At 38.8% G+C, this 14,502-nt stretch overlaps 1 protein-coding gene across 1 annotated transcript in view; it reads right to left on the bottom strand.

Moving 5' to 3' along the window:
* Positions 1 to 14,076, bottom strand: part of rbm20 (RNA binding motif protein 20) — a 58,249-nt gene extending 44,173 nt beyond the window's left edge. The window contains exon 1 of the mRNA XM_023289934.3: positions 13,414 to 14,076. Coding sequence (XP_023145702.2) covers positions 13,414 to 13,535 — 122 coding nt within the window. The 5' untranslated portion in view covers positions 13,536 to 14,076. The remainder of the gene's footprint in view (positions 1 to 13,413) is intronic.
* Between the last annotated feature and the right edge of the window lie 426 nt (positions 14,077 to 14,502).

Raw genomic sequence — 14,502 nt, 5'->3', positions numbered from 1 at the left:
AAAAAAGTCACTAATCTTAACCAATCTCCTGCTGCGAAACTAGTTTCTCAAGACAATGCAATGAGAGACACATGGATTAATGACAGTGTGGCAGTGCTTTTAAACACAGGTGCCGGGAAAATTTATGTGACTTGATTGGAGGTGAGCAGTTTGCTGCTGGTCCAATCGGACAACAGTTTGGGGGGGAAGAGAAACAGCCTGAATGACACAGCACCAATTAGTAGAAGGGTCTCGCACATAGAAAATTTACTTAAAAAAGGATCAAACCTACAAAATATATAGAAATCTTTTAAGAGACTGCTGTGTATTAAAAAGCTGACAATAAAGTCAAACTAAACCACGAGTGTCCAAAGCAATTGTTCCACCACCCCAAGCAGTGATTTCTAGCCAACAACAAACAAGTCAGTTTGGTAATGCTTGGGTACTTTATGCACTCAAAACAGACTAGAAACAGACATTATTAATCATAAATTCACTGAAACGTTTTTGTGATAATATAGTAGAAGTTTGCAAAATAAAGAGTCACAAATGCGCCACATGTGTGCACCACCAAAGACCCCAGTCAGTGTTATATGCGGATGACATTGTATTGTAGATGTAACAAACTTTTCTTTGTATCTCACCATCTTCTCTATCACCAAACCTGGTGTAAAGTTCAGATTAAGCCTACGTCACAAATCCGAGCTAAAGAGTCAGGAGAACCATTCATTGTCAACTGGCAAACACCCACGAACATTAGTTATTAGCAGCAGCTGTCTAAACAGTAGAACTTCTGCATTGACTGTGTTTTGATTAATCAACACGCTGAGCAACAGCAATCAGACCCCTTCACTCTGCAGACTGAAATCAGGATGAATGACTCATGGTCCACATGCATCAATTAACTGGTGATTATAAATAACTATACGTAGATAATTATCACCCTTTTCCTCCCTCCTGCTTTCTGTTGTTCCCTCGTCAGCAGCGTCTCTTTCAGGGCTGAGATGATGATCCCAGTATTTCTGCTATTAGGGACCTAAACATAGCCAGACCCGTCATCTCTACATTGATACTAACAGAATTCACGCCCTAATTCAATAATCATCAGCAGTCTAGCTCTTTTCATTTACATAACCAATTACTTTCAAATTCTAAAGTTAAGGTTGGTGTAAACCCAGAGCATAACAGAATCCTGGTGCCAGTAGTCTTGTATTTGTTTTCAGCTCTGCTTTTCCTGGATAAAGACAGACTGTATTCACAGAGATTATCGCCATGCAGCAACACACATTCATGGATGGTAATAGGTTGTGTCAGATTAGATTACATTGTGTTACTCTGGACATTTACACACAAGACATACACAAAACACACATAAACACAAATATACACCTACAGACTAAACTCATACATCAACAAAAGCATGAAACATCTGTAAAATAAGTCACAAATGATACATTAAAACAGCAAATCTATATGTACATTTGTTATTTTTGTGGCAAACTGTGATATAATTATGTCTCTAAGTTATATAAAATAAAAGTATTAATGCGTGATAAAAGGAATGCTTTTTTGTCGTGTGTTATAGGGGAATGGTTCTACTAGTCTCTCCGAGTCCCTGTGGATGATTCATGAAAAGCTATAAAACGCGCGGCACAAAGTGTCAGACTGTACTGGCAAACCTTCAGCTTATATACAAAAATAATCTTGGGATGGAGGAAAGTCATACTTGTGTGAACTGTGTGGGGGAAAAAAAGACTTTTTATAAGGCTTGCAGCCATCCTCCAGGAAACAGACTCTAGAAATGTATGCAAAGGACACTGATGGCATAGTCTTTAAATCTGTCATTCTATCAAAAGCGTTTCTCACCCTTCTGTGTGGTTGAGCTCCACCTGTGTGTGACGACGATACAGTAAATTTGATTTCCTGTGTTGTGGCCCTCTCACCATGAGGATGAAAGGAAGATGCCTTTGGGGTGAGCACACGTGCTCCAATCTCCCCCGGCCTCAGCTGTTGAATGCCGGCCTAACAGAGCAGCATAGAGTGGCTGTGTGGGACTTAAAACAGGGGGTGGGTTTATGTGTCACTTAGACACCCCTACTGTTCAACCTGTAGGGCAACACGCATTCAGTACATTCTCCGGATTCACTACTGAGGCTGTTCATTGGACTCTGTGCGTGTAATGTGTGACCTTGCGCTGATGCCTGACATCGCTGTATCATTGCTGTATTGTAGAGTGGTGTCAAAGACAGTCATTTCTATTAATTAGGAAGACCTGCAGGCCAGTGCCGTCCTGTAATTAATAATGTATCAGTTCATCCAAAGCTTTCAGGTTTCAAATAGCATCTTATTTCCGGGTCAAACTGGCCAATTATCACCTGCCATGTCTTTCAAATGCACATTCAGTTTGACACACAGAGGCTGAGTCATTTTATTTTTAAAGAGGAGCTAAACAAAGGCTTGTTTTGAAGGCTTTAACTGTGGAACTATGGTGCTACATTAGACTGAGAATGTGCACTTCATTAAAACACATTTTTCTGGCAAATTTTCTAAATCCTCATAGTTATTATAATTGGTGTAAATTTTGTCAACAGAAGCATCTATAAGCCCGTTTACAGTACATGTCTTTGCTAAAGTAAAGCAGAACTGTGTGTAGTTGTATGAAATTTAAAAAAATGTAACAAGAAAAGTCACCATTGTGCATTTGCCAAATTTCCTTAACAACATCTAGAGAGGTGAAAAAGATTCCACTGTATGAGCAAACTTCATAAAAGTCAGTTTGAGAAAGTGACAAAGCTGTCAGCTCAAGTTTTTTTTCACCGTTAAGTGTCAAAAAACAAAACTTAGTTTGTAGCGTGCAAAGTAACACCCGCCTTTAATCCTCCCTCTTCGTTTGCTTCACTATATCTTGAAGAAATACCCCCAGCGCCTGACTGACAACTAGAAGCAGAGGCTTCCTGCTAATGTTGGCCTTGTCGGAGGAAAATAGCTCAGCAGCAGCACTGGCAAGATCTGAAAGCAGCGTCTGACTCACTTCAGACTTATGGAGGCAAATGTGGGGATTAATTATGCTGAATTCATGCAGAGTGCCCACGTACTCAGCTCACCTACAGCTCACTACCTACACAGTACCTTGTCAGTAAAATGATGAAAAACACAAGTGGACAATTTCACAGAAAAAAAGATTGCTTTTTATACGTTTTTTTTTAAATAATGATTTTCAAGGCTCATTGAGAAACCAGAGTGTTTTTTTAGTCTGAGGTAAAGGACTGATGATTAACGTATTAAAAATATTATCACCCTTACATAATAACATGGAAAGAAGCAAGAAAAGAAGGTTTCTGGTAAAAATGGGATAGTTGCTCTAAAAAGAGAATATTATGTACAATCCTTGGACTTCCAGAATATGCGGAGTTACTACGTCATGTAATTACTATTCCTGACACCAGACATACAACTTGCTACACTACTTTTAAGTGCTGCTCTTGTTGATGCATTCTGCACAACAGCAGAGCTCTTTGCCCGACAGAAGTGGATGAAACAACATGGAAATCCTGCTGCAACCAAGTAAGACTCTTGATTCAGCAGCCTTTATCTTGATAATACATTGTAGCTTGGTTTGCACAGCTTGGTTCAGACGATTAAAGATAAGAGATGGAATGTTACATTAAAACTATAGTTACGATTAAAACAAGCGGCATCAAGAGGAAGGAGAATTGTGCAGTCCAGATAATGTGTAAATAATATCAATAATATCAGTACAATCTCCAGAGGATTATTTAACCTGTCCATAAACATATATGAATCAGTACTTCTGTATTATTTTTTGGTGATGTCTTCTGATGTTCCCTATACATTTGCACTATCCCCTTTGCTACTGTAACATTGAAAATTTACCTTAAATGGGATTAATAAAGGTTTATCTTATCTTATCAGCTATAAACCATAAGTCCTGGTTTGGTTCCTCTTGAGCCTCCAAAGGATCAAAGTGTTTTGGAATATTCTTTCGTTGTTGCTTTTTCCGCCCTAAACTAATTCTGTCTTTCTCTCACAACATGTTTAGCATTTCATCCTATACAAAGACAAAGGATGTGCTGAAAGAGCTGCATTATGATTCTACTGTATGTATAATGTAGAAGGCCGATGCTGTTTGTGACCAGAGCAGGAGTGAACACATCCTCACTTGTGTCTCTTCAGAAACAATCTGCAGTGGCGATAGAAAAATAGCTGGCCTCCAACACTGCTGCTGAGGCAGATGGAGACAGGCTGTAGCTGTGATTATTTATGACTGCATCGTGAGCTGACATAGCTGTCGTTGTGACTGTGGCCGTACGGTTCGGCTGGGCTTCGGCTCTAACAATTCTGGCAAAGATACGGTGTAAAACTAACTACATGCAGCAGTTGTGTTTGTCGGGTGAACTTTTGTGCTGGCTTTATGTATTGGTAACACATCTGAGAGAAGCACTGCAGGTTCAGATAGTTACTGCATAAAGCTGGATATATCAATGTCAACTGCAAATGCAGCCAAAGTCTGAGCAATAATCATGTCTGCAGCCTGACCAGCGCAGCCAAGCAGAGCAGCTGCAGCTGTGCTCCCGGTCAAGTGCTATATACTGTCAGAGGTCGGCCTTTTGAAAGGACTGCTAAATGTATTATATCACATGTCGCATACACTAACTGTTCATATGGATAAAGTGACTGTGAGGTGATGCAAAATCTATTGAGAGAGAGTAAAAGGAATCCACAAGAAAAAATTCCCACAAGGTTTTGAAAAAATTCAGCGTAAAAGACGTGACGGTCATAAAGGGACCTGAGTCCATTACTCGCTGTCAGTCACCCTCTAGTGGATTGAATGACATCTGGTCTCCATTAATTCAACAGTGTGTAAAGTTCTGCAGCAGTGTGGGGAATACCTAAAACATATGCTCTGAATGTGTGCAAAATTGATGTTTTTTCTGTCATTTTTAGAGTCAACTTTTTCCACTGACCTTTGTTCCTATTGAAAGGGGAAGGAGATGGCCTTGACAGATCAAAAAGGAAAAAAAATCAGTTGGATCGTCATATTGTTTCTAATCAATCAGACAGTTAATTGTTCTGTAAGATCCTCTAAAGTCTTTCAACAACTTTGGGATTGTTTAGTGCCTCTGACAAGTGATAGGTGAAAGGCTACAAGGATTTAATTTCTTCTTCCACTTCCCAAAAAACAAGCCAGTTACAAAGTGACATTCAAAGAATTCAAAGGTTTTATTGTCTCATGCAGCAGTGAAATTCTTAGTTAACAGTTAATTTTACCGAGTGCTGTGATCAGCCCTTTTACAGACACACCCATCACTTATATCTACTCATACACACTGAGGTAACACACATGAATATACAAGAACAGTGGAAAAAACTTCTGTACAGAAAAAAAAAGATTAAAAAAAAAAAAAAAAAAAAAAGCATGTGAAATACTTATAATGCAGGAAAAAATACTCTATAATGCTGAACATACAAACTACAGTGCAAAAGGGGCGTGTGCAGAAGAAACAGTGCAAAAAGGTATGTTTTCATGTAGGAAGGTCAACAAGTGCAAAAATATGGGTGATTATATGAGTATTTAAGTTGTGTACTTTAACCATTAGTGAGATAGTTAATGATGATCAGAGCTGTCATTGGTGTATAAAACAATCAAGTGGAAAATGTATAAACAAGTTTGAAATCACATATTAACACAGTGGTCATACACACACATTTTGCTATTTAAGACACAGATATGTATATATATCTAAGTAACACTTGTATATTTGTTCAGGAGTCTCGCAGACTGCACATTATAATTCCAAGGGGCAGCGCCCATCATTAGTTTCATATGAACAAGCTTTTAAATTTAGATTGTGTTTACACCGAGACCTTTAATCCCTGCCAGCTCATATATTCAAGCATTAACATCTGGAAAGGCAGCGATGAAGAGCTGATCCTGATTGATTGTTTCTTGTTATCTGAGCTGAGGTCAACTTCTGCTTAACTGTCTAGGGAATTGAAATGTCATAAAGGTGCACCATAACATCAGAAAACATATCTGTAGTCATTCATTTTAGTCCACATCTGGGAATATACACACCTGCACTGATTCCTTCAGTGCGATAAAGTAAAAAACTATATATGATATTGGAGTTACAGGCTTTTTGGAGCTCTATACTGATAAAACTGCAACAATCTGAGCAGGATCACTGTGTCTCTTTATAATCCTGCTAATCTTTATCAGTTTTCTGCTCCTGCAGCAGGTGATGCTACTAGAATTACACTCAACAGAGTTTCAGGAGCAGAAGTATGTGTGATATACAGTAACGTCCAGGTTTCCAGGTTACTGCAATAAAAATCACATAAACGGTATCACGGCTTCTCATTTTATCCGTATTGTACAAGCTGGCATTTTTTTCCTGTCGTATCAGAAGACCATCAGGCCAACTGAGTCACATTACAGCTTCATTTATAGAGGCACCAGAACCAAACCCTCAAACCGTGGTGGTTTCCGGATTAACTGGTAGATCCCCCTCAAGCCTGTCCAAGTTAGCCGCAAATCTCATCGGTAAATATATACAGATGAAAATATTTGACGACGCTCTTTGCTCATCACTATCTTTTAGTGTTGATACGGCGCATAAAGACGTTTAAGCCTCTTTAACTCTATCCGTTCCCATTGTTCCAGATAGTTAGCCCTGATAAGTCGACCAACTCAACGCCCGTAAACCCCTCTACACCAGGACACAACCCTGTGTGCTGCAGGATGACAACAATCATTCACAGCACTGGTGGATATTTGTTGACACAGACAAATTTGATATTGCAAACTTGCATGCTGGTCTAACAGCAAAAAGGAAGCCAAATGACAAATTAGGACTGTTTTTATAATTGCAGTAAAAAGGCAAATGAGCCAAAAAATCTATTCAGAGCTACAGAACCTTTAAACCTGCAGTGCAGACCTTTTGTCATCCTTCTCTGACAGTGGCAGTGGCTGCAGAAATATTATTTCAGTGTGCCTACGATGCATGCATCAGATATGAATTTCATTTTTATCCGGAGCATCAGAAACTTATTTTCTGGGCTTCTCCTACATTTTCCACTTCCACAGGAGAGGTAATCACAGACACTGGGTTTAAAACTCTGGTATACTACAAAATGCAGAGATGTACCTGGTGCTGATAGGCTTAATCAGTATTGTTTGGATGTATTTGATTAGAGCTTGAATGTAACAGCCGTTAATTTATGTGAACCAGACTCTAGCTTCTCTTGTATTTATCTCTCACTATTTGAAGGATGTCTCTGCAAATCCTGCATATAATGTCTCTGTAGATTCATCCAGGTCAAAAAGTTTCTGTAAAAAGCATCTGGACTTCTCTTTTTTGCTCTTGAAGACATTTCACTTCTCATCAAGAGATTTTTTTCAGTTCAGCTTCTTGGATGAAACATTTTCAAGAACCAAAAGAAAAGTCCAGTTGCCTTCGAATGAAGCTCTTTTGTTTGCAAATTATGTCTTTATGAACATATTTTAAAGACCGTAAAGAACATACCTTTGCATCAGACTCGTGATGTGTGCTGAATTAAGTGGAATGTAGAAAAGCTTCAGAATAGGGCTGAATTCCTAAACTACAAAGTAAGGCTCTTTTTGAGAAGATTAGTTTACCCTCCTTAAATCTAAGTCCACACAGGTGCATTTTTTTTGTACAAAACCATTTTCTAATGGGTGCACTCAAACTCAGAAGGAACAAAAGGTGGATTTTATCAAAGCTAGTTAGCAAATATAACCTTCAAAAATAAACTAAGTGTGTTTGAGAGATACACTGCAAGTGTGTTTTGTTGTTCTGTCTTTTGTCACTTTTAGTTACACATAGAGATCTTTGTGTACCTGCCAAGAATTTGGCACAAACAAGGTCAAAGTGTCAAAATTGGATGGAACGGGACTGTGTTGTGTTGGGCTGATGTCACTGGTGCATTTTACAAGGCATCTTTATGCTGATTTAATGAACCCTTGACAAGATGCACTTAGATTTGATTGAAAGTGAACAGCACCATGGTCCTGGTAACTCTGAGGCTTCAGAGCCCGTCTGGTGTCATGCAACTGTCAGCCATTTAACATCAGGATTAGCTACAGTTGTTGCCACGTGTCAACACAGCAATGAACACATGCTTAAGGTGGTGGTGGGAGAGGGACACAGTGGTGAGACCACAGGGGGTGACACAATAAATATGTAATTGCTTTAATCAGAGAGCGAGACAAATCCTGTCATGTACAAGTAAGGACAGGAAACCGTTAATCGACTGCTGCTTGTGGTTTGCTGCTCTGGTAAGACCAGAGGAAGAGATAACATCTAGACCCTGGATCAGTAAGGATTTAATGTTAATACCACAAGCATGTACCTAATGGTATTTCTAAATACATCATTATTCATACACTGTCCTTCCTTTTGGTGCAACTGTTTAGTCTGTAAAGCTAATCCACGAACCACTGCTGACTGAAAGAAAAGCTAGAATTAACATCTCATGGTTGCAAGTTTTTACAAGCAGCAGTTTACACTCTCTGTTGCTCTGTTTACACGTCTGTCTGGTCTCACATGATATATGAAGTGGAGACTTTGAAGTGTGCTTCACTGAAAGAAACTTTAAAAAAAAGAGTCAAATTCCTTGGGTGTGTTCTCTAGTTTGTCCATTAAAACTGGTTGTGATACTACACAAGTTTGTCGCCATGGTGTTAGATAATGCAAAGATGCTACAAACTGTAAAACATGGATGCTTCAAACACATCTTCCACTCTGCAGGACAGAAGATCTGCACAATCGCCAGAGATTAAAGACAGGCATGAAAGTGTGTGATGCTACGGTGACCTTGATGTTTGACTTTGAGCACTGAATTCAGTTCATTCTTGTCTAAGAGGACATTTGCGTCGGATGTAATGAAATTCCTGAGATGCTGCGACAATAAGACAGACAGACAGACAGACAGACAACCTGAAAACATAAAGCCTCCGACCACTACTGCCGCCAGCGTGGAAGCATAAAACAACATTGTGCACTTCTCTGAAACAACAAAATAAAATACTTGGCATTATTTTGTTCAGCCTTGTTCAAACGAATGCCTTGAATTTCAAAGTGATCCTCCAACCATCGCAGAGCTGTAAAGCCACTTCACTAATCAATCGCCACATCTAAGTCCACACAAGCTTTTGGGCAGAGCCATATGAGGTGTGGGAGAGCCCAACAGATTAACTCTTCTTAATGACCTTTGGGGTGAAGTGACTGAAACTCTCAGTTGACCACTGAGGTTGTCTTTACAGAGTTGTTCTATTGTTTTGAATAACTTGGAAAACTACAAGCAAAAAAATAGAAACAAAAAATACAAAGTCATATAAAATACCTTCTACTCAAGGCGAAAAATTCTCTTTTAGCATAATAAATCTTAAAACACAACTTTAGAAGAACAGAATAACTGCATTAAATGAAAACCATGCTTCCATGAAATCACCACTACATTTGTTTCCAGTCAGCCCCAGTTAAATATATTAAATAGATGGGAAGAAAACTATTTAATTAAAAACATGAGGATATTTGTTTATAATTTTTTTTTTGGTATATGGCCTTTAATCAGTCCTTAATGGTGCTGAAAAAGTGATGTAAAATAACTAGAAGGTTTTACACCTTCTAGTGTATAACCTATTCAAATTGCTTTATGACACCAAACTTGTTTATTCTAAAAATTATTTTGTATGTTCTTTGTCCTTATTTGCCACAAAAAGAAAACTCAATACAACGTCTCTGCTCTACACCAAAAATCACTCTTTACTATGTTCAGTGTTGGAAACACCATATAAAGACATTGGGTGTCTTTGCTGGCGCCGCAGCTCGAGAAAAAACATCCAACCCCAAAGCACACAAAGTGTGATCCCCTAAAAAAGCAGAAACACAGAAGCCCAGAGGGATTTTCCTTCTCCTGTCTCACTTTCACATGCCAATGTACCGGCGGTGCGAAGGTAGAACTGGCTCAGACCACCAACTTTCCCCCGTGTGACACGCTGTCGGAGTGATATAGGGCCAGCAGGTGGGAGGGAGCAGCAAGAGGAGGAAAGTGAAATAGCAAAAAGGAGGGCAGGTATGAATGCTAATGTGAAAATGATGCGACAACATATGTTAACCATGCATTACTAATCTGTTTGACCACAAATCTGTTGTGGTACGATCCATCACAGAGCGCTCATCACCAAACCAGAATAAAAACATGACTGCAGTGTAGTTAAGCCACCTGGATCCTTCACTCCTGCCATCATTCATAGTGTCGTAAAACTGCGGCTGCTTTATTCATCTTGCCACTGGCCTTAACCTTCCAACTTTCACCGTTTATTTTGCAGGCACAGTGGTTTGTGTAATAACCAATGACACAAAAAGTCAGCATTCTAGGAAGGCATGTCAAAAAAATACATCGAAAAAAGATGATTAAAGATGAAATTGCTTGTTGAAACAACCCTGTCAGTGTTAACTGTGTAGTCGACATCTGATAAGTTGCACTCATGCAACAAATTCCTTTCATCTAGCAAAATTCAAATAGTAGTATATATACCTTACTGCAAATCAGTTCCTTCTGGCATTACAGACCTTAACAAATGCAATGCAAGTTTTATATCTGATGGTGTGTTCAGAGAATGACAACAAAGAACAGGTTTATATGGCGCTTAGGAGCAGAACAGGAAAACTTAACACCACAACCTGTATCCTGTAACAGTACAACTGAAAAGACCCTGACAGGTGCTGAGAAAGCAACTAGCATTACCATCGAGAACTTTCACTCTAGCAGAACAAACATCAAAACCCCGTTATTCAGTGGAAATGTTCTGTTTTAGAGGAGTCAGTGTGAGTTTTCTTTAATAAACAAATACAGATAATTAAATAAAAGTGAGAGAGAACTGGTCCCTTAAAGCTGCCTCATCGTTGAACTGAAATGTCTTTTGTACAACAGCTACTTTATTGTGATAGCAAAGGTTAATCAGCACAAATGTAACTGAGCTTAACAATTTAAGAAACTCCATGCAGTTGTTACCAAGCTGAAGAGCAAATTATGTACTGTAAGATACTTTGTTAGAAACAGAAACAAAAAGCCAATGTTTCACTTTTGGTTGGAGCTGCTATATGACTTTTATATGCAATCTGCCAATTAACTTTGGATGTATATGACTCAGTTTATTATACTAACGTGGGTACGTCTAAAAATGATTCTGCACAATCTTCTGCTTCATTCAACTTTGTGTTTCTTGTATTGTAAAAGCTGTCTGTGGTTGTGGTTTGTTCACTTTTTGTTTGCCTTACCTGTAGCAAATCTACTTAACCCTTTCCTGTTCACATTGTAGAACAATATTTATCATGTTTCCTACTAGTACTAAAAAAATCAAAAGTTACATGAAATCATATGTTGCATAGATTGTAAAGCACTTGAAACTGCACTACATAAAAAAAATCTGACTTGACAAACTATATCACAAGTATTACCAGTAAAAAACAAATCCATTAATTACAATGTCCGTATTGTAACAGTAAGTGAGTGCAGTGGCCTCAACGTGTAGCACTGTAGTATAAATTGTGTATTAAGACTAAATCTTATTCACTAACACAAACTTATAAAAAATTAAATAAAACTCTGCTGGATATCATGTAGGGAAGCACATCCTTATTTCGCTGATGATCTAAAATAAGCAGCCGACTGCAAATCCATGTAGGGACTGCTGCACTCTTTTGCTTTGTTGATCAGCAAGTAAGCAATTAAAATGTCACTGCCAATATATTCATACAAAAAATACACTTTACTCTTATTCATTATCGCTTCTTGGTCCCTGACAAATGTTAGACCAATAAAGTCATCTTCCAGTGGCCTCGAGTACTCAGTTAACCAAACAGTAAAGCTGCATAAGATGGCACATAAGTTGACAAGTCAATTTTCACGCTTTAAGAAAAATTCATCTGTGTGTCAATGTGGACATTTCTAATGAATGAAAAGCTTCTCGGTCCTCACATAATGTTTCATGTTTCAAAGAAGACTTTCACAAAATATCTTTGGAAATAAAACAATACAAAAATGTTAAAGGGAATATTAAATACAGTATTAAGCAGTTTTCTTTGTTGGATAAGGCATTAGCTGCAAGGCACATAAAATCTTGTACTGCAGCACTTGTGCACAAATATATAAGAACGCAGACAAACTCACAGCAAGAGAAACATTACGTTGAAATCTCCCAATTCCAAATATCAAAAGAAATTTGGGCTGACTCTACAGATGCTACATATAGTTTGTTCAGCCTTTGAATTTGGTGGTTTTATGCAGACAGTGCATACTGAAAAACATTGTATTTTCAATAATCATGGCCTATGTTTAAGAAAAGCTGAAAACAATTGCTGTATGTTGAGAAAATGCAATTTATTCCTTAACTGTTAAGTATGGAGAGTTTTAGACTAATAACAGGCAGCAAGCAATCAGTTAATTACATTTATTTTAAAAATAGCATGCTATGATGGTTAAATGTTTAAAAATGGCTGTAAATGCTGATATTGATATGTTTTATTTTTTTAAAGGAATGAAATTTATTCTTTCTTTATTCTTCCTGATGTACACTGCATAAATAGTTGTAAAATTTGAAATTAGATTAATCTTTCACGACTTTTTTTGTCTGAAATTTAAAACAAAAAATGACTGCAGATAGCAATCAATGGTTAAAAATTATAACATGTGTGATGTGCTAAAAATATAAAGTCAATCAGCATTTGTTGCAGCTTAAAAAAACAATCTGGTCACATTTTGTCAGTTTTCGGTACAAGTTACTGAGATCTACAGTCACGTGTTATGACGTGTTTAGTCTTTGCTTTTGCAGACATCCATATGTAATTTGCCACTTTTAAAAAACATCTTTTCACTTTTAATCTTTTAAAAAAAAAAAAAAAAACAACCAGTAATATTAAGACAAATCGAACCTTCAAATATTACTTTTAATGTCACAACATTTCTGAGTCTCTTTTAGAGTCATAATGTACATTATTAACAATTTAACAAGTTCCTAAAAAATATAGTTTTATACTGTTTCTTCATATTAACATCCATCCAGTAAGTTGAACTTTGTGTTACTGCACTGAATATTACATCCCTGGAAAAACCCAATTACTTGTCTTAAGCCGACTGCAAAAAATAATTTTATTGTTATGAAATTCAGACCGGACACACTGCAGGAGATTTCATGTGGGCGGACGTTCCAGTACAGATGTCATATCTTCCACCAGCACAGCTAGTTTTGGAAATTACAGATTATTCATGAATGCCAACACCCAAATCCCATGTGGACTTCTGTTTCCTCACAGCCTTGTGAGCACCGGGTGCGGGCCTCTACTGTATCTACCTTCTGATTTTGTGGTTCACGTAATGTCCTCTTACCTCTGCAAGGCCTCGCTCGTTGTCTCGGGGAGATATCCGCCACTTTGTCCTTTTCCCAGCATTTTTGTGTGGCCTTTTTTTGCACTCTCAATGCTATTCGTCCGATCCCAAGCTCGCTGCATGGCAAAACAAACTCCCTAGCACCACCTGCAGCCTCAACACCCCTAACCTCCCCAAACACCCTCCTCAGAAATAACTACCACAGTCCAAAGACAGCAAATCCTGATGAGGCAACTTTCTCTGGGCTGCTCAGTTCTTCTCTCCCCTGACTGGATGGACAGATGACAGAAAGAGCAGCAGGCGGGAAGAGACTGGCTGCTGAGCACTTCAGCAGGGTCTCTTCCACTCAGATACTCCTGATCGACAGCAGCAAAGGCAGCGAAGCCCCCTTTAGCCTCGACTCACCGACTTTTTGTCCCCTGTAAACTGTGCTACACACACACTTCTAAGAATTTCCCTCACTTCCCGTGTTCTCCCCAGTGTCGAGGGATACGGAAATCAGAGCAGCGCCTCTTCAAAGGGAAACAGGAGGCTCACTGAGTGAAGTTTAAGGGGGAATAACAGAAGAGGTGGGCTCTGGGGATGGCAGGAGGGGGGAGAGTTGAACCAAATGGGATTCCCTGCCCAGGACAAGCTCCACGCGGCACAACAACAGGGACAAGAAAGTCCTCCCTCCCCTACAACAGCCACTGCTGATTATCACCTCTGCAGTCGCACACAAACACACCAGCACTCACACAGTCTGGCCAGTGAAGGGATGCGCTGGGGTTCTGGGAATGCCATCAGTCACTCAGTAGGTGTCGGGATCGATTTAGCTGCTGAATCATTGGACGGGTCCGATCTCCAGCTCTGGAACACGGTGTCAGATTATTCACATTTTTTAATGGTCTGATGCTCTGAGGTTTCACATCTATGAGCCAAAAGGTAGGACATGTTTGGTAATAAATCACGAAATGAAGAATAGCACTGAGTGAGAGCACATCAGTCACTGGTCCACCTCAAACGGAAGAGACGTGGTTGTTTTATGACATTATTGTCTAGGTTGGATGGGAAATTATTTGGAACGAGGATAAATGTTGTGACTGGGAG

Source organism: Amphiprion ocellaris, chromosome 4, assembly GCF_022539595.1.
Source record: "Amphiprion ocellaris isolate individual 3 ecotype Okinawa chromosome 4, ASM2253959v1, whole genome shotgun sequence".
Classification (NCBI taxonomy): Eukaryota; Metazoa; Chordata; class Actinopteri; family Pomacentridae; genus Amphiprion; species Amphiprion ocellaris.
This window is presented reverse-complemented; position numbering and strand designations above follow the sequence as displayed.